This window comes from Tympanuchus pallidicinctus, unplaced genomic scaffold, assembly GCF_026119805.1.
Source record: "Tympanuchus pallidicinctus isolate F22 unplaced genomic scaffold, pur_lepc_1.0 scaffold10, whole genome shotgun sequence".
Lineage (NCBI taxonomy): Eukaryota > Metazoa > Chordata > Aves > Galliformes > Phasianidae > Tympanuchus > Tympanuchus pallidicinctus.
The window spans coordinates 16,105,657-16,126,794 of NW_026294619.1; the positions used below are offsets into that span (position 1 = coordinate 16,105,657).

The window sequence follows — 21,138 nt, forward strand, 5'->3', positions numbered from 1 at the left end:
CACATCTAACAGGACTGTCATGTAAGTTCAATCAAACAAGCCAAATGATATCAAATTTCCAGACATGAATGCTAGTACCAGATTATCTGTGGATTACTTACAGACCAAAAATAGTGCACAGACCAAATTCTGAATTTATAGAAGATATTAAACATGTGGAGAAAAAGTTTCTAAAAGACTTAATGCTTTTTATTTCCATTCATTACCAGATTGGGTGAAAATTAAGTAATAAAATAATTACATTATATTTTTATTAGTTCTTGAAAAAAAAACCGACCAAGTTCTAAGCTGACACTGAGGTTTTATTTTATTAAAAGGATGAAATTATAGAGCATTTTCAATTTTGCTTTTATTCACCACTACTACAGCAGAGTTGGCTATTGTCTTTGATCATTAATAATAAACTCCTTAATCTACTCCTAGTACCACGTGTTTTGAAAATATACTGAAATATTTCTATACTTTATTTGTAACTTTGTGATGATAATGGCCTGGAGATTCCTGTTCTATATAAAATAAATCTACAGATGTATTGTACATCTTAATAGGAACAGTGGATCCTTAAACAGACTTTAAAAAGCACTGTCACTACCCAGCACTGAGCAGCTTCTTGTTTGCTTTGCAGCTCTACTAGTTATCCTTAAATCACACTTCTGACAGTCCATAAACTCTAGACATCCATCCACAGACTCGTAAAGAAATTAAGTGTCTTATTTCAGCAACTAAAAGGAAAGTCAAATAAGGTTGCATATATTAATAATTTCTTAGCAATGCATTTTATTCACACTGGACTGCACACTGGGAAGTGAGTAAAAAAATATTTTATACTGAGCAGAAGAAGGCATTGTAACATATATCTGAAACTGCAGTTATGCAGTTATTTTTCTCTGTGCTAGGGCAAAGAATTAGTAGGGACAAAATAAAATAAAGGGTAAGGTGTTCCTGCGGAAACAAAGACACATAGATCTAATGACATACGTATTCTCTAGTCTTTCTTAATTACCAAGAGTAGTTAAGAAACAACTGTTGGAGGAGAATAGAAGAGGATAGAAGCATTTTACCTGTCTTGTGGCTGCAGATGTCCCTGGCATTTCTTCCTCAAATTCTAAGGTACAAGTACTATGTTATGTTTACTTACTAAGATGTTTTACATCAGTGGGAAGCCAGAAATTCAGCAGATGGTCATATAAGGTCAAGAATGGTGGATCAGAATATGAGTTTAGTAACTTTTTCAAGACTTATGTTAAATTCAGATTCTTTCTAAAAAGAAGCAGGTGCTGTTTTGCTTATAGCAGAACTATATATTTTTAAAAAATCTTCCTCTGCTTTCCTTGGTTTTAGTGCATTAGGATAGTTACTTGAGGAAAGCGACAGTTTCAATTAACTAGAAACTCAATTTTTTTTTTTTCCCACTGATATGTAAGCAAGATATGTCATTTTGTCAGCAAACATAAATTCACTGAGTGTTTTGATAATTAATATGTAGATTGGAAAAGAAGACTCACTATCTTCCCTCAATTCTAAGTTCAATTCTTAGAACTAAGTCTTTCCTAACCTGTGATAGGAGATTGAACCTTACGCCATCACACCAAACAGTTAGATGAAAAGTGTTATAAGAGGGGGAATTCCAAGTCATCTCAATTATACAGCACCACGTGAAATAATTCTATTTATTTGGTTACACTTTAGAAGGGTATGTTCCTGAGGGATAACTCTTTATGTATTACTCCTCCAAACATGACTATATTCTGACTTCTGATTTTTAAATAGCTCTCACAGCTATAACCTCTGCATATTTATGTCTATGAATGACAGTAGTTTATTTACATGCAGATACCATCTTCTTGACGATTTTATTTTCTTCACTATCCAGGTTTAGAGTGTAAGACAAAAGATATTTCAGCCTTTGCTGAATCTTCTCTAACATAATGGTTTTAAACTGAGACAGGGGAGGCTTAGGTTAGATATTAGAAGAAAGGTTTTCACACAGAGGGTGGTGACGCACTGGAACAGGTTGCCCAAGGAGGCTGTGGATGCCCCATCAAAACAAAAAAACAACAAATGGCATTTATTTTTATATTCTTGGCAGAGTGGCTTTTTTACAGTTCTGAATGCCCATAATTCATTGTACAGAAAAGGAATGACTCCTTTTGCAACTCCTTACGAAAACAAAGAAATATTTTGACATTTGCATCTCATACTTCACAGTTACATGCTTTTATCAATATGTGGTGTGATCATAGAGAAGTCATAAAGTCTATCTCATCTGTTGGCACGAGGCTCAATTTTCTTCTATGCAGATACTAATTCTTCAAGTAAAGCAGTGCAACAAGACTTACTGTAAAACAAAGAATTAAAAGGACAAAACAAAACATTGAAACAAAGAGTGATAAGTATGCAAGCAAGTAAAGAAAGGGGAATAAAAACGTAGTAGGCTTGAAAATTATAGATTTAATAAAGGCATTATTTATAAAATCAGAGCTAACATGAGAATTTTTAACAGGTGAAATTATGCTGGAGAAATCAGCTGAAAAGTTTTATTTCAAGAAGTATAATAAAAATCAAAACAGAGGTGTTCAGGAATCTTTCTATAAATCTCTTTCAGTCCCACACATTAATTTTAACATAAGCAGGGAATGTCATAATGGGAATAACTTATAGTGCTAGAGTGGTTTCAACCTACTAAAGCGTTTATTTTTGGCAATCACAAACACAGAATTTGTTTTTTTTTTATTTAAAATGTTTATTTAAAAATACAAAGAATGTGTGAGGTACTTTACAGTGCTAAGAAAAGAAAAGAAATAAATAGCCGGTCTTGTTTTTTCCATGTCTAATACATGTCACTGTTAGTCAGCTCTTTTAAATGTTAGCTATCTCAGATGACTAAAGCTAGATTGCTATTCACCATGACTGTCTTTTAGAGGTGTGACTGGACTAACAATTTGATTGTACAGATCATGTTCCTTGAGGACTGGAGGTTTCCTGGATAGGAAGAAAGTAGTTAAAGTTCAAGAGAATTAGGTGTAAATACAAAACAAGTGAAAATGTAAGTGTATTTTTTGAAATGACTATCAAATAAATAATTAGAACACAAAAATAACTAACATTTTGGCATTATGTAACACATTATGTAATTGTATGAATGCAAAGAAAGTTTTGGTGTGTACAGATAAATAATGTGGTATACTGATTCAGATATGCAAGCAATTTAAAGTAAGAGAAGCCAAAGAAAAATCAACATAAAATCACATATGTAATACTTGCCCTTAAGCTCTGCAGAGGAATATTTTATGTACAGAGAATGACAGTTCTTGGTTTAGAGAATGACTCAGCTCCCAGGATGGAATCCTTTGTGAATTTTTCTTGTGCAAGTGTTGAAACAGAAGACAACATAAGAGTTACTGAGGAAAGCTGAAAGATTGCACAGGCCAAGAAGCAATAGATAATTTGTGAACTGTACAAGCATTTCAGTATTTTAAATGTGCAGCTGAAACAGGGAAATAGGGAAAAAACAAACATTACTAATAATTTGGATAACAATCTTATCAGTGAAGAAATATCACTATTTGCATAAACCAAAGCTTTAACAGCAAAAGTCAAAGAGCCAGAAAAAGACTAACAGAAAAATAACAGAGGATCTCAATGTGGTCTGTGAGAACAAGTTTTAATAGAGGAAGACAAAGGCATGGAAGACTTTTTAAAGCATTTCTCATTTACAGTGTGCTACCATGGCTGTTATTTGACTACTAATGACCTGACTGACCAGATACAGAGAGCTGTATTATATCTTAAAAAAAAAAAAGTTAAATTGATAAATGGTTGATATTAAAGCAAAAATATATACGTGACAGTAATTTTGCTTAGAACACTGTGTTATAAGACTAAGTGGTGACACAAAGTAAACAGCAGATAGATTCCAGAGACTCAGGGCATTCACTGGTCCATGAATTGTCAGATATCTTACCATTCATCTTACTGTAAATAGTTTGTATACTATAACAAATAAATAACTAATAAATTTTGAGCCCAGGTGACTCAAGATCACTGATAATCTGAGGAAAGAAGAGAAATAGTGGCTAAATCATTCAGTGATCTGGTTGCAGTTCACTTTGGGCAAATCTCTTTTAGATAGGTGTCAGTCTTTGTGGTGGATGCCAACTGCTGAAAATCTGAGAAAGAAAATGTGGCAGTTTGGCAAATTGGCACTAGGTGGACATTGTATGGAGGCCCAAAGATTGCTTTAAAAGCCTCTGATCATAGTCCTAAGTGATCAGAGATCTTTGTCTTTGCTACCTCTCATGACTCAGCTGAACAGAGACTGTTTTTCTTATGGCTTATTAGTAAAGGACAAGGCCACTGACAGGGGAACCAAGGCTCTGAGGACATGGTTCAGCAGGCATGGTGATGTTGACAGTTGGACTAGATGATCTTAGTAGTCTTTTCCAATCTTCATGATTCTATAATTCTGCGATTCTTAGGAAAGATAAAAACAAAACCAGTCCCCTGCTGGACATTCCAACTCTGCTCCTAGGAATTATCTAGGACCCTGCACCTAGGATCTATCCATTTCTACTTTTTGGAAGAAATAGATGAGGTGAGGAAACAGTATTAAGCAGGGACTAAATCTTTGGGATCCAGATTCTTTCAAAAGATCTAGAAACTGATTATGATGAGTGGATGCATAACACTGTATGAACTTAAGAAAGAAGACCAGAATTTGAATGATTATACCACTATGATGGTCATAAGCCAAAAGAAAGTAGAGACATAATAGAAGCAGAAAAAAGTTGTCAGACTCTTTAATGTTTTGTGCATGGCAACATAGTAGAAATTGACAAGCCTTGAATGTTTAAATACACAGATGTATTTAAGTAACTATAATGGATGGCCTGGAGTGTATTTAGTTTTAGGGCCTATAGATACCAGAACAACATGGAATAAGCTAGCAGCCTATATGAGGGGAGAAGAGATATCAGCCATCATAGATAGTAAGCAGCAAATTTGAAAATATCAAACTGAGCAGATGACTCAGAAGCTGTAACACCGTTATTTTTATCAGTATTTACACTCATTCTTCTTAAGAAAATGTGGCAAAAGGGATATGACAAGATAAGATGCAAAAGCAAAGCAATCTATGCATATATGCACTGGTAGGAAATAGTGTAGCAAGAAAGCAGTTAAATTTAGCACAAACATGCAGATACAGTGAGGAAACTGGAAAAGATTCAGTGTACTGGAACAGCATCTCCAACGTCTCTACTGGATTGCTAACTGAAGAGTGACATAAGGGAAAAGGCCATTCATACCTCTCAGCTGCAGCCAAAAAGGCTTATACTTCACCTGTGTAGACTCCAAATTACAATCTGACCATTGGGAAATGTCTACTGTCCTGATGGAACCAATGGACAATTGGAAAATGACGAGGTTGAATGTTGCCTGGGAAGAAAACATAATGCAGAAAGAATGAATACTGGCACAAGCTGAGATCTGTACAATTTAGAAGGTTATTCTGATTAAGCAGACACAAGGAGAATGAAGTGTTAACAAAGACGTTGAAATATGAAAGTAGTGGAAACCAGAACTGGTATGAGAACCCTGCTGTAGAAGCTGATCATGCAGAATGGGAGAAATATCTTCACAGAGTGGTTAGTTAAACTAAAATCAGAGATCAAATGTTTCTTGAGTGGAATTAGGAGACAGAATCCAATATCCAGGGAGAATTTTGAGAGATTAACAAAAAAATAAAAGAGATACCAAAAAATGAAGGGCATTTGAAACTGAGAAACATCAATGCATAATTCCAGCTGAAGTAGGATAACATTAACTCAGAAAACTCAAAATTAATCTTATATATGATTGTAATTAAGATCTCAAAACCATGGTAAAAAAAAAAAAAAAGTATATGTTTAACTGCAAAGACTACTATTTAAAGTACAAATGTTTATCTGTTTGCTACAAAGGAGATGAAACAAAAGCAAAACAAACAAAAAGAAATGGAGTATTACTGAGGTGATGTAATAACATGAAGTAAAATATTCCTACTAAGTAGTAATGAATCATAGAATCTTTTGAGTTGGAAAGGACCTTATTAGGTCCCTGAATGTCTCCAAAGACAGAGCATCCACCACATCTTTGAGCAACCTGTACCAGAGCCTCGCCATCCTTATTGTAAAAAACTTCTTCCTTATGTTCAATTTAAATCTCCCCTCTTCTAGTTTGAAGCCATTTCTCCTTGTCCTGTCACCACAGACCCTACTAAAGTCTGTCCTCTTCTTTATTACGGCTCCCCTTTAGACACTGAAAAGCTCCTATCAAGTTTCCCCAGAGGCTTCTCTTCTCCAGTCTGAACAATCCCAGCTCTCTCAGCCTGTCCTCACAGGGGAGGTGTTCCATGAGGACACCAGATCACAGCAATACTTCAGTAACATGAAAGCAAAAAGCAGCCATTAGCTAGAGCTTTCATGCTGCCAGAGTATGATTTTGGTTCTGTATGCTAAGTGCAAATAGCAGTCCTATCAAGAGCATTTAGTGGAACTTGACAATCTGAACTGGCTTTTTAGTAGTTTAGATTTCAGATTACTTTTGATCTTTAAAGATGTGTTGTTATTTAAAGCTCCTGATACCATAGGAGGGCAAAGGTAAGACCTAATAAGACAACCTCAATGAATAATACATTTCTTAAAACAAATTGACAGAAAAAAAGCCAACAAAAACAAAACTCCCAAACCATAAACTAATTAAAGGATATACTAATGGACTCATGGAATGTTTGCTGTAATTTTCAAGGTTATATCCTTTATTCTTCCTAAGTAATTAATTAACAGTTGAATCCTTACAAAAACTGCAAAACTATGTTTTAATTAATGAACTCTGACATGCTGCTGAGATTCAGCAACTGCACAACATTGCCCATTTTTCCTCCTGCATCTCAGCAGAGCCTTGGAAAGCTCAAAGACAGGGATAAAGAACTTGTTTAATCTCAATTGCCATTGTCTGACCTACATGTAAAGACCATGTAGATTAGTGATAATTAAGAAATGTATTGGATGTTTGCAGTACCCACTTTATACCTATACTGGAAGGAAAACACGTCACCCTTAACAACTGCCAAGTCTGTCTCTCTGCAGGCTCCAGATAACACCATGTGGTGGTCTCTGGCCGATCTGAGAGCCACAATAGTGGGAAGAATTTGAACCAGTGCTTCAAAGAAAGAATCTTGTTCCTACAGTTTAGCATCTCGGTCTACTTTTGCAAGTAAAAGCAAAATATGAGAAAATGAAAATTGTTGTAGTGCACCACATGAATAGTCAGTTCTTGAATGTTCTGGAGTACAAAACTTTGATTTCTTTTTGAACTTTGTACAGAAACCATTCTAAGAATTGTAACTAGTTATTGCACAGCACTGCTGTGCAACATTTTAAAGTAAACACAACTTAATCATGAACATCCTTTGAAAGACTAATTTAAAGTGGTTTGTTATACTCTGTTCTTGGTGGTAACTGGGTGCCAGACACATGCCTCAGATGCCACTCCTTTTATATTGATTACTGTCCCCCAAAAGTGCAGTTATTACCATCCACCCCCTTCTTCCTATCTCTACTGGCAGCTGCTATCTTTGTATGGATGTCAGACAAATATACAAACAAACATTCATCTACTGAGACAACTTTTATTGTTTCGAGTGCCCTTTTTGCCTCTAGGTAGAAGACTAAATGGCAATGTCCTCAGAGCCAAATTTGGCCTTAGAGTCTCAGCCAGATTGTGTTGGAATAGATGATTGCAGTAATATATGCCTTTGTGTCTTTGAGCAGGCAGATAAAATCACACCTCAGTTGTAAACTTGAACATGAACGGATACAAATAGAATGGTTATCCATTTCCTAATTCATAAGGTATTAAATATAGCACTTGGGGCTACTTGAAGAATTTAACTTCCTGACATTCAAGGATGCTTGGATGCGAGTCAGGATACTGTGTTATTTCTTCTTACAATCTTGCAAGCAAAGGTTAAGAAAGGGTCTCTGTCTCCAGGGAGCTCCCTGGAGAAGTCACAGCAATATTTCTACTGTTTACATAGATTGCTAATGCCAATTTATAAATCCCTCTCTTGTGCCTAAGTCAAATAGCTAATAATGGCACTCTGAACCTGTTGAGCTTTCTGATAATTAAGAAAACCAAACAGACTGTGCTCAAAATGAAGCTCCTGTTTCCTATGGTAGTATATTCAAAGACTGCAGGGATTTCCCCCTTCCTTCCTCTTCAGCAGCAGGCAACGTCTCTATTACAGCTGGAAGCCTCAAACAGCAGTACAAGTAAAATGTTAGCTATTGTGAAAAACAAGTTACTGGCTCTTGATTAACAGCTGGATTTGCTCCCCTTTTAGCTTGCCCCACCAGTTAACTATGGGAATGGCAGAGACAGTTTGCAAAAGAAAACACAGCGTGCATAGCATGATGTCAGAAATAAGATAAGAGTTATTAAACTTTGGTTTAACACAGACAAGGGAATCACTGCTACTCAGACAGTTCTGAAGCATGTAACAGGTTTTCAGTCCTGATGGAGACTGAAGAAATCACTGAGGGAGAAAAAAAAAAGAAAAAGAAATCCCATTGTAAGCTGGTTATGACAGGTAGCTCTGATGTTTAATGCCATTTATTTCACAAAACAAACACAAACTGCTCAGGCCTTCTGATGGGGCAAATTAGGTAACAATTTCACAGAATCCTAGAATCATTTAAGGGGTCTTTGAAGGTCATCTAGTCTAAATCCCTGTAACGAACAGGGGCACCTATCAGATCAGGTTGCTCAGAGTCCTATCCAGCCTAAACCCTGAATGTCCCCAGGGACAGGGCTGCCATGACCTCTTTGTGCAATCAGTTCCAGTGCCTCTTTTATGAAAAACTTAACTCTTACTGTAAAAACCTTCTTTCTTATATCCAGTCTAAGTCTCCCCTCTTTAATTTGAAATAATTTCCACTTGTCCTATCACAGCAGAGCCTGCTAAAGTGTCTGTCCCCTTCTCACAGCCCCACTTTAGATACTGAAAGGCTGCACTCAGGTCTCCCCAGAGGCATCTCTTCTCCAGGCTGAACAGCTCCAGCTCTCATAGCCTGTCCTCACAGAGGAGGTATTCCATTCTCTGGATCATTTCTGTGGCCCTCCTCTGGATACTCTCCAATAGGTCCACGTCTCTCTTGTACTGAGGACTCCACATCTGGTCACACTATTCCAGGTAAGATCTCAGCAATGTAGAGTAGAGGGGCAGGATCACCTCCCTCGACCAGCTGACCACACTTCTTTTGATGTTCTTTTGATACAGTTGGCTTTCTGGGCTGTGAGGGCGCAATGCTGGCTCATGTCCAGCTTCCCATCCATCAGTCCCCCCAAGTCCTTTTCTGCAGGGCTGCCTTCCATTCCTTCACTGCCATCTTGTACTGATAAAGGGGGTTGCCTTGATCCAGGTGCAAGACCTTGAACACGGCTTCACTGAACCTCATGAGGTTGACCTGGATCCAATGCTCAAGCCTGTCTAGGTCCCTCCAGATGGCATCCTGGTCCCTCAGATGTGCTGACCACACCACACAGCTTAGCATTTTCCGCAAACTTGCTGAGGGTGCACTCAATCCTACTGTTGATGCCATGGATAAAGATATTGAACAGCACTTGTCCTAGTTCTTGGATTTTTGTATGCATACTGCTGCAAGGAAGGAAATACAGCATAGTTAAATGTGTACCATTTGATGAAACAAATAATTTTGAAAACTGTCACTTCAGCTAATTTTTGGAGAAGCTATAAATAATTGCTGCAGTTTGTTATAGGCTATCACCTGGCAGCAGAATAGGAAGCCACTCTAAATCCAGAGTAAGCCAAGGCAAGGGAGATGAGTTACAAACCAAGGACAGAAATCTTGGAGACAGTCGTGGAAGCAGTGTCAAGCACCCCAGTGCTGGAAAGTTTATAACCTGTGGCTAAACAGTATTCAAAAAGAAGCCTGTAAATACACACTGTCAGTACGTGTATTAACAAAGCAATATTGCTCTACTGCTGGACGTTGGCCTACAGCCACGGTCAGGATGGCAGAGTTGCCTTGGATATCTGGAGGCCTATTCAAAAATGAGACACGCTGATTGATAATCTGTCCTTCGTAATCTATCTGTGCTATTCAGCATTTACAGCTGCCTTAGGATCCACTAAACTCACTCTACTTTGTTCAAGCCTCCTCTGGCCCCTGCGAAGCAACACTCCGCCAAACACACGCAGCGTTTTATAAGAGCTCACGGATGCCGTCAGAGCCGCGCCGCTGCGCTCGGCTGCGAGCTGCCCAGCGCCCCGCCGAGCAGCGAAGGAATCTTTCTCAGCACTCGCACCCTGTACCCCTTAGAGAGCCCGGCAGTCGTCACCCGCAGCCGCAGCCTCCCACCCTACCCAAGGCCGCGAGGCAAAAGGCGGGCGGGGAGTGGCAACGGAGGCGGGCGGCTCCCGGTCCCGGGGCTGCCCCCGCCGGTGGGCGGCGCCGGGCGGTGAGAGGCAGTGGGCTCCTCGCCCGCCCCGATCTGAGACCCCCCCGTTCAGTCTCCCCCTTCCCCCCTTCCCCCCCCAGTCTAGAGGTATATAGCGGCCGTGCCCGGCGCCACCGAGCCGTGGCGGCAAGATGGCCGTCTCCGGCACGCAAGGCCCGCAGGCGCCTAAGCTACCGGAGCTGCTGGAGCGGGACCCCTACCTGGCCCCCTTCGAGCAGGACTTCCAACGCAGGTACAGGCCCCAGCATAGCGGCGGACTAGACCTGCGCGATAAGTTGCGGGCTGGCAGGCGACGGCCGCCCGCCTCCGGGGGCGCAGGATCGGGCGGGGGGCGGCGGATGCACCCCTCCCCGCGGCGGTGGGCTGTCCCTGCGCCGGCGCGGCTCCGCTTCCGGCCCCGGCGAGGACGAGGCGATTTGCGCCGCTCTGATGGTGGTGGGGGCCTTACAGCCGGTGTGGCCTCTCGGGACGGGCAGGGAACGCTGCACGGGTACCCCAAGCGATGGGGGCGGCCGTCCCGTCCCCTGTGGTCTCTCTGGTGGCCGCAGCGTGGCTTCTGGCGTCTCGCTCGTTCCCCTTGGGACTGCCTGAAAGCGGTAGCGCTTCTTCACGCAGCCGGGGCGGGCTCGTTCGCGAGCTCCTGCGCGTCGGAGGAGGGGAAGAAATGTGTTCTACGGTTGTGGACGTAGTTAGTAAGGCCGCTGATGCTAATTAGACGTTCTTGCAGTCCAGTTGTGGTAACTTGTAAATAAACTTAGTCTCTTTCTTTCTGGTGTGTTCCTTCCTTCCAGCTCAGTGTTAGGCTTGCAGCAGACCGAGCACCGTACTGGTGCAGGTCTCCCTCCAGTGTCCCTATTGCCTTTTCACGTCCTGTTTTAGCTGCCACTAAATTCACAGTGTCAGCTTTCAAATGGGATTTTGTGTTTTCTCTGCTACACCTCAATGCCTTCCATTTTGTTAGCAGTCCCCTAATAATCAAAAGTATGATACTAATGGCCTGTGTCCTCAAAGTCTGGAAAACTCTGCATATGTGGCAGGGAGGCAGTTTGAGATTTTATCATTATTTTGGCTTTTTTTTCTTCTTTTTTCTCCTTGCTGTGTTATGAATAGCATATTTGGTTTAGGGCTGCTAGGTATCCTGTGAGCTTCTGGCAGAGTAGTGGCATGGCTAGGTCTTGTAAAATGGAATTAAAGTAAGTAAACTGCTACGTTAGCTTATAGTGCATTTTCTCCAACTGTAATCACTTAATGACTGAATAATGGAGTGTTTTGAGCAGTGATTCCTGGCAGATTTCTTACAACATTGCTGTAAGGCACCTGATTATTTTAGCAGGATGCCTGCATGTGGGAAGTGTGACTAGACAAAAACAAAACTGTTCATTAAAACAGTTTAGAAGCCCAGATGCACCTGCCATCTAAATAGTGCATTGTGGAGAGCAGTGTTTTTGCATGGTTGTGCTGAAAGAGTGAGTTTGTAGAACTGTTGTATTATTTTTTTAGGTTTCTCTGTCTCACACAGAACTTCAGATGATTCTTTATGTCTCTTCTCTTAATGTCTTCTGGAACTGAAGCCATTCCTTAACGATGAAGTTACTGTGGAAATCTGTAAGCTCGTAATTTCTTTTTAAAGAGAAACAATTTCTGTGGCAACCTGTGATAAATAAAATGTCTTACTCAAAGCTCAGTTAGTCCAACTCTTCAGGCTATGGGAGAGAATGCCCAGGCAAAGGAGGCAGACCAAAATGTCTGTTGGTGTCCACGCAATACTTATCCCAGCTCCACAAACTGTGATTTGTAGCATGTATAATAACTTCAGGTGTGCTTTTTATCAATAGCTCTTGTATCAGGAATGCTGGGGAGGAAGGAGTTTCATAGCCTAATTGTTGCTTGTGTAAATAACTGGTTCTTTGGAGTGTCCTGGAGCTCCAGTGGTTTAAATCTCTGCTCTCAGATTCTTGTGCTGAAAAAGGTGAACAACTCTGCTCGATTCTGCTGTGTCTTAAGATCCTGCTCAGTGTGTAGATTTGTAATCTTTGTTCTAGGCTCAGGAATCCTAATATGTTCAACTGGTTGTTAGAAGGCGGCATGTGTGTCTGTGCCATGTTTTCTGTGACTTTCCCTTGTGAAATGGGAATTAGAACTGAGAGCAGTTCTCAAGTTGCATATTGTATGGATTAATACTACGGTTAATACAGTTACATAATGGTACTGCGCTCATGTAACTAATCCTTCATGTGCAAGTGTGAAGAAAAATAAAACCTGGCAAGCTGTCTAGAGGCAGAAGTGTATTTACCTTTGGAGCTTCAAGTGTGTGTACAGAATGAAGTTGCACATAGTCTTGAATCCTAGTTATGGTACATTTTTATGCCTCTGAAAGGATAGCAGTTATTTTAAGTGGTTGCTTAAATTTGGATCCTGCAATTGCAGGGCATATTATTGAGGAAATGAGTGGATTAGATATATCCCAAATGAAGTCGGAAAGGTGGTGATGAGGCAGCTAGGAGTATGTACTGCTAAGCAATACTATTAGTGATCGACTGTTAATTGCTTGCCTTGTGGTCATAGCTAGGGAGAAAGGGCCAATTCTTAGTGTGCGTTGTAGAAATAGCAATCTTTTCAACATAGGAAAATTGTGCAGACATAATACAACTCAACTCCTAGATGCTGAAGTTCACTGTTCCTTGTGAACCAACTGACTGGCCTTCCTACGTGTGCTGCTGATTCTGCCTTGCCTCCTCCTCAGTGGTGTTATTTTCCACTTGAAAGGTTTAAACAACAATAAGACAGATAACTTGCCAGCTCACAGGCTTGAGTTGTTGGTGGCAAAGGGGGCAAAACAGATGTGCTTGGCATCTTGCAGAAAGTGGAAATACCTAAAGCTTTTCTTGCTTAGGTTAGGAAAGCAAGAAAGGAAACAGACTTGGTGAAATACAGTGTGTGAGTACTTTCTGTGTAGTAGTCTAAGTTTCTTTATAAAGTGTACAATAATGTTGAATTCAATATTAAAAAAAAAAGATAGGAAATCTTGTGGCTTACAGCTGTGTGTAACTGAGGAAAAATAAAAGCTAGAGTTTTTGACAAAATTAAAGATTAAAAAAAAAAAAAAAAAACAAAAAACAAAAACGAAACCACCACCATGTTGTTTCTCAAATGTGGTGGTGGTTTGTTTGTTTATTTATTTATTTATTTATTTATTTTTACTGTGTTTTGTGCATGAACACAAAAATAGTCCTTCCTTTGCCTTGCTTACTAACAGTAGAAGAGAGGGGGAAGAAAAGATTTGAGCTCTATTCCTGGCTGTGACATCAGCAAGCTGTTGACTCACCCTTTGGGCTTGAGTCTGCCTGCTATTTATCCGTAGTGTCATCTTAGCCTGGATTATTGCTAGTGGAAAATTTCATAACTTTTTCTTTTTAAAAGACACACAGTTAACTTTATAATGATGGGCTTTTTCTCCTACTCAAAACAGGGCTATTTCTGGTGATGGATCATGTTGTGCTGTGTTTTTGAAGGTGCATTTTCGCAACCTCTTTAAGCAGCTTGTCCCAGTGTTTGGCTACCCTGACTAAATATTTTTTTGTCTTAACTTTGTAATTTCCCTTGCTGCAGTTTTGTCCTTTGTCTCAATTCTCTTTCTGTGTGCTGTGGGAGTGAGCTTCACCCATTCTTTTCTCTTGACATTTCTCTTTCTACCTGTCCCTTATGTAGCTGGGGACTGTAAGTTAACATCTGCCATCCACACCTCCGTAAGGTTAGCTTTTTCTTCTTTGGTCAGAAGAAACCACCTCCCATGATTCAGAAATAGTTGCCTAACATGACTTTTAAGATTGTACCTGTGTAATTGAAATGATCGTAGATGATATTAATTTTTCACATCTAGTTAGACACGAATCATAGAATTGTTAACGTTAGACTAGAATCACCTCTTCTAGTCCAACTGCCGACCCATCACCACCATGTCCCCTAACGATATCTCTCAGTGCCACATTTACCCTTTTCTTGAACAACTCCAGAGACTATGACTCCATCACCTCCCTGAGCAGCTTGTTCCAATGCCCTCACCATTATTCCTGAGAAGACATTTTTCCTAATATCCAGCTGTGAATTAGTCATTTAGTCATTGCTAAAAGGAATGTCTTCTGCTTATGTAATGTGTTCTGCCTCTGAATTCTTTCAAGCTAGTAGTTAGATGAAATGAGGCCAGTCATAGGTGGTACAGCTAGGATAAGATGTATTTTGTGCACAATTTTGCGTACAGCCGTTTAGGTGTACTTGCTGCAGACACTCTTGATATCATTGGTCTTTTGTTTATGCAGAAGATACATTGTGCTTGAGGGGGCTTTAAGTCCTGATAAGCAGGCATTGTCAAAGTTATCTACTAGGGTATTGCTTAAAGTTGTTGGCACTGAAGTCTAAGCAAGCCTTGATGTTATGATTTGTATGCTGATGCTGCTGAATTCTTCTTTCAAGCTATGTTCTGCCACATTAGTAGTCTGTGGTCTCTGAACTAGTGTTCTGCATTGTTTCTCAGGTGACCTCATCAAAATTTTTATTGCCAAGTACTGTTTGCTCTTACATTCAGAGCTCTTTATAGATAGCAAGATACGCTCAAGTAGAACTATTTCTTGCTTAATTGCTGCTCTAAGTAGCTCCAAATAAAAAGTGTCTAAAATGAACTAAGCTACATCTTACTGTGTAGGGCTTCAGCACAGCCTTAGACTCTTGTATGAGTGGGCTTTCAGTGAACATAATTGGTCTTTACAAAAAGTTGTTCTGCAAATGTTACCTTCTTCATTTTGCTTGACTTCTAGGCTTTGCTTCTTTTTACTTTGAGGTGAGAAAGGTGTGTGTGTGTGTGTGTGGAGGGGGGGGGGGGGGGGGGTTAAGTCTATCAGAACCATGAGTTAACACCATTTAGTAACATCACAAGTAGATGCTCTCTCTACCCCCTTCATTGGAGACTGGATGCTTAAACTGTTCCAGCTTGCCCTAGTATGTGGGTCAGAAATTTCTACTTGACTGACATATCCCAAATCTTGATAGATGAGCGTGCATCTGTGAAACATGGAAATGTTATGAAACACTTTTGTTTTATAGTCTGAGAGCTTCTATAAGAACTAAGTGTTTCTGTGAAAGGAAGCTACCTAAAATGTGATTATAGGTCCTTGCAAGTCATCAGCATGGAAAATGGGCTACTGTGGTTAAATGGATGGATTATGGGAAGAATTGTTCTTCTGATATATCTTCCTTTTGTTTTTTTTGTCATGCGTAATCATTTCATTGCCAGTGGTGTTTCAGGGTAGGGCAGATAGAAATCTGCGATTCTTTATTTCTGCAAATATCTGAAATTGGCCCTGAGTTTTGTGGGCATATTTTCTTACAAAATAAAGGAATCATTTCACTTGTATTTAGTGAGCCCTTCAGCTTTGACCTAAAGGCATTTGGTTTAACAGCTGAAACAAGAATATACTTAAAAATAAAAAAATAAAAATAATAGAAAAAACTCCAAGTGATACCACTGCTCTATTGTTTGACCATCTGTGATATGTTTTCCCACAAGTATTTTGTTAACTCCCAAGTGTTATTTAGTCTAAAGACTTCGTATAATTTAGTGTGTATTTTTAGTCTTTTTACCTCTTAGTACATAATTGGCTCAATTAAAACCATTAATGCCTGTGGTGTAATTGCATTTTATGGAATTACAAACTGGAATCAGAAAGTGCTGCCCATTAGAATTTTTTGTTGTTACAGCGTGCATGGCTTAATATATTTTACCAGGCCCTGTAACTGTTTTGGTATCTATTAACTATAGAGTCGTCATTGAAAAATTGTTACTGAATAGTTCAGTTTATACAGTAAGTGAGTAAAAATGTACTTCTGCATAGATTTAGTCTTTATCTTGACTAAAGCTTCAGAAAGGGTGTTGGTTTGTTCAGCCAGGTGAAACACCTGCCATAGTGCTTGGCAAGGGTTATGAGAGGAGGGAATTGTCCCACTTCTTTTAAAGCGTTGCTGAGTTTTTGGTCAAGAAGACTGGATCTACTAGTACTTAGGCTTCAGTAGCTGGATTAATTAAGAAGGTATCTGTCAACAGGCTCATAGGTCTCTGGTGGTGTTACTCGATCCCTTTATTCTCTTCTTGTATCTATTACTATGAGGTTATGGGTGCTTTATTATGGTTTTGCCAATTTTATTCTAATTCCAGAGACTCACAGTAGTGAGTACTCCAAGTTTTGAAAATGAAGAAATATAAAATTAGGCTTGATAGCACTGAATGAGAAGGCATCCATTAGAGTCTATTTGAAGTTAGGGAATGATAGCTGAAAGTGATTCAGATAGCGTCCTAGTCATGGATAGTAAGTGGAAGTGAAGTGTGAATCTGGATAAGTTTTGTCAGAATTTACTCAGTGACTTCTTGCCTTCTCTGTAGGGATTGATGCTAACTCTGGAGAGGGGAGAGGGGAAAAAAAGGTTAGCCACCTGTGTTTCCTCACAGTCTGAAGAGATAGTTTAGTAAACTTAAACCAGAAGCAGGGGCCCTAAGATTAATGAATATTTTTAAAGAGTTGGGATGAGCATAACGTGGGTGAGAGCCACAAACCTAGGTCTTAATATTATTGACTAAAACTAGAAATTGAGCGATTCCTGAAGGAAATACTGTGCTAAATTGATGTTAGGAAATTGTTGATGCCATTATGTTTAGAGCTAGAGTTGACACACTGGCACCTACTGACTGCAAAACCAAGTGTATGGTTGGACAATACAATGCCTTGTTGCCATAGCTGGCATCAAAAGATTCGGGCTGCCTGTTGGTTTAATAGCTGCTAGGTTTAGGAAAAGGCAGGAGGGAGAATTACATACAGATACTAAATTTTGTTATCAGGACAGTTGCCTCTATATTTTAATTATAACTAAGTACTCTTTGAAAAACTGATTGGAGGCCCCCTCAATTCTGCTGCTTAGCATTATCCAAAAAAGTTGGATGGATTCTGAGAATTTGGCCAGAATTCTGAAACTATAGAGCATGTGATCAGGAGTCTGATTACTGTCTCATCGTAATAGTGAGAAATAGCTTTGTCATGTTAAATACTTCACATTCAAGTGTTTATGCATGCTTTTCTACGACTCCTAAACTATAAATAAAGTATTCTTATTCTGAAGGACCTTCTTAAATTGACAGCCTATCTCACTAAGATGCATTTTCTTTCCATTCAGTATTTATGTATACATACTTTCCTATCTTCTCTGCCTCCCTGTTACCTTCTACTTACTCCCACTATGCCTTCCAGTCTTGGCTGCTCCTTTATCTCCTGTCTTTCCATGAAGAAGGCTCTTTTCCACTTGTATGGTGTCAGAGATCTAAAACCTGTCTCACTTCTGCTTCAGTTTACTTTGTACTTCTGAAGCTTTGTTTCATACAGTTATTCATTAGCTTAAAAAGAAAATAATGTCTTAAGGCAATATGTCAAGTGAAATAGTGTAAGATTTTTGTATTTAAAATGTTTAAAACATGAGCTTTCAGTTTTCCTTGGCAAAAAAATTTTCTGAAAAAAAAAAAAAAAAGTTTGTAGCTAAAGAACAGCTTGCCTCTTCCCCAACTATCTGACAATTTATTTGACATTTTTATAGCATTTCATGTTAATGAGTTGAAGGCCAGTCGTTAGTGATGATTCCTGGTCGTGCTGCAAAGCATAGGACTCTCAAGCTGCCTAGAACAACAAAGTCTGCTTTGCTCATATTGCTGTCAGAAGCACCTTACTGATGAATGTTATCTTCACGTTATTTACAATTAAAATCTAGTATAGATCTGTTTTCTCAGAATAGATGCCTGAAGACCTGTCTCATTAGACAAGTCAACTAGTTTGTTTGAAATATATATTCATTTATGTGAACATCTTGAGACTATTAATCTAGGTATTTCTAATTCTGAATTTATTTTAATCTATCATCTTGTATAGTTAAAACAACAAACAGGAAAAAAACCCACAAAACAAATAAAAGGAAACATGAACCTTACTGACGGTTTCCTCAGTAAGCAGCTGTGGGTGGCTCTCATGCTGTTCGATGGTCTCCTTCTTTCCTTGGGCCTGCAGGCACGGTGTCCTGGCTTCAACATGTCCTTACACTCTTGGTGTGCTGTGTTGCTGCTTTTTGTCCTAGCATGTCTGCCATTGTGCTTAGCATTAGAGAGAGGAACTTAATGGGGTTATGAGGTCCCAGTAAAGGTGGATCTACTTTCCCAGGAGTTTCTCTGCTTGAGAGGTATGCCAAGTTCAGAAAATGTTGCCCAGATCTGCAGAAGGAATTGGGTGATGCTTAGTCCTGCAAAATGAACTTCTGAGTACTCAGTTGTTAGAACACAAAGTATGAGTTTCCACCCTTGTTACGTGAGCTAGTCTTAGGTTACTTTTCTTGGGAAGATGATAGAGAAAGCTCTTTATATTGGAATGACTAGTGTAAAGTAACACTTCAGTACTGATCACGCCACTATAAGCAGTTAGTGTGGAGGCTATTTTGACAAAGCAGTGCTCTTTCCAAGCAAGTCCATCTGTGCCAGCTGTTTGTTGGCCCAGACATCTGTTTTGAAGGCACTTTTTTATAATCTGTCACTGATGCCACAAGGTTTTTGGTTGTGTGAACATTTGGTTAGATACTTTGGAGAAAAGCAGGAAGTTGGGAGAATTGTCTGAAAGGCTCCTATTAAAATCATATATGTAGTGTATTTTACGTGGCAAACATGCCATACTACCAGAACTGCTCAGGAATTACCCATCTAGAATGAATTTATTACGTAAGCATAGAAGTCTGGTGGCACATTCCAGAAGCATTAGGGGTTATCCTGGCTGTATTGTAACAGAAAACACTATAGAGTTTTCATGAATTCTGTTGTATGTGATAGTGGGTGTCCTGAATACTTCAGGCTAACATGCCTGTAGATCTTTAGGCAAGTAGCTCTTGCTGTTAACATCATTTAATATCTACTGTGGTCAATATCTCTTGTATAAATATTCCTGGATACATTAATAAGTCATCATGACTTTCAAGTTTAGTAAATGGATTTTGTTGTAATAAAATATTTCAGTTTTTTAAGTGTAAATGGTGTAACTGTTATGCGTCTGATACTAGCAATGGCATTGGCTCTTTGAACACGTATATGAGGTTTTAAATGATGTGTAATCTGTTGGCAGGGGGCTTTCAGTTTTCTTTCTCTCAAAAGGAATCATATGTTTTCTATGAATTTTTCTGACTGAAAGGGTAAGTGAATTTAGAGAAGTGAGGCTTTAAAAATGATCAATGCAGCAATAATTTCATTTTTTTTTCATTTTGCAGGTAATATGATGTCTGTTCCATCTTCTCCCTTTGCAGTCTTCAGGAGACAAAACAGTTTTATCTGCTTGCCCTGATTTCATTGCTTTTGTTTCCTTCTTGGGTTAGCTTGTCACTACTTTTTTGCTACTGGCAGTTATTTACCTCAGCAGCAGGTACTGTTTGGATGCTAATTTCAGCATATAGAACCAGTAGAAAAATAATCTTTTCATTGACAAACCTTAGAGGTATGAGAGGGAGACGAGCTAAAGCATAGCATTTAGGCTAGCTACCTTGGATTGTATTCATGCTGTAAGCAGTTTTTTTCTTGTTCTATCCCTTTAAAAAAAAAAAAAAATAAAGTTATACTTTCTGTCAGGAAGTGAGAGGAAAATCTAAGTACTAGAGGATTATCTTATTTTTAAAGTGATTAGGGGGAGCTGTGTGGAGTCACTTTATCTGCAATTAACTGTTTCTTAGCTGGTGAAAAATCAAATTAGTTATGTTTTAGTTAACTAACTTAAGGCTGTCTTAGCCTTCAATGACAAAGCTTTCAATTTGAGAGTGAAAGCAAGCTTTTCCTGTTTGCTGTGCACCTTTCTTTATAGCTTTTGATAGAAACTTGAAGTGGTTTTTATTAATTGTACACATGCACTTAAGTACATATACTATCCTTTTTTGAAGGAGTTTCTAGCTAGCATGACCGTGTGTCCAGGCCTCCATTGGGCTCGTTGGTGAGTTTAACTATGGCTTGTGGAGTTTGTAGTCTTAATGACCTATTTGTAAGTTTTCAAGTAAGAATGAGTTCATTAATGCTGGATTATCATAAAGATCTGAAAGATTTTTTTTCTCCAAAATGTTGCTGCTTTATTTTAATCATATTTACAACAATTGGGCAATATTTAACAAAAAATCAGGCTTGTAACAGTCCTTTTTACATAGCAGTAGACAGACTTTTAATAGCAAGACTCTTGCAGTGTAATTTGAATGTGATTATAATGATTAGCTCTTTTAGACAGAAAATTATAAATTATTCTTGTTAGAATGTAGATTTATTTGCCAAACTTCTTCAGATTTTCCGCATATCATCTAAATATTTCTGGACAGAATTTTTTTTTCAAGTTGCTACTTGTCATCCTGAAATAAAATTATATTGAATTATAGTATCAGTGTAAAATAGTGTAATATATGAAAAAATAGGAAACTTAAAAAAAAAAAAAAGTTAAGGTAGAATATGGATGAAAAACTCTTAAGAAGGACAAGACTTGGTGAGGCTAGACTTGTTAATTACCAGATGTAATCTAAGAAGTA

At 38.9% G+C, this 21,138-nt stretch overlaps 1 protein-coding gene and 1 long non-coding RNA gene across 4 annotated transcripts in view; one reads left to right on the forward strand and one right to left on the reverse strand.

Moving 5' to 3' along the window:
* Nucleotides 1-2,051: 2,051 nt before the first annotated feature.
* On the reverse strand, nucleotides 2,052-11,311 carry LOC128091097 (uncharacterized). Its single transcript, XR_008211236.1, has 2 exons — nucleotides 10,722-11,311; nucleotides 2,052-5,436 (listed from the first exon to the last, which is right to left on the reverse strand). It is a non-coding gene; the product is annotated as an uncharacterized LOC128091097 (long non-coding RNA).
* Nucleotides 10,617-21,138, forward strand: part of GBE1 (1,4-alpha-glucan branching enzyme 1) — a 151,127-nt gene continuing 140,605 nt past the window's right edge. For all 3 annotated transcript variants that reach the window (XM_052703678.1, XM_052703685.1, XM_052703694.1), the window contains exon 1: nucleotides 10,617-10,753. In XM_052703678.1, coding sequence (XP_052559638.1) covers nucleotides 10,653-10,753 — 101 coding nt within the window. In that variant the 5' untranslated portion in view covers nucleotides 10,617-10,652. The remainder of the gene's footprint in view (nucleotides 10,754-21,138) is intronic.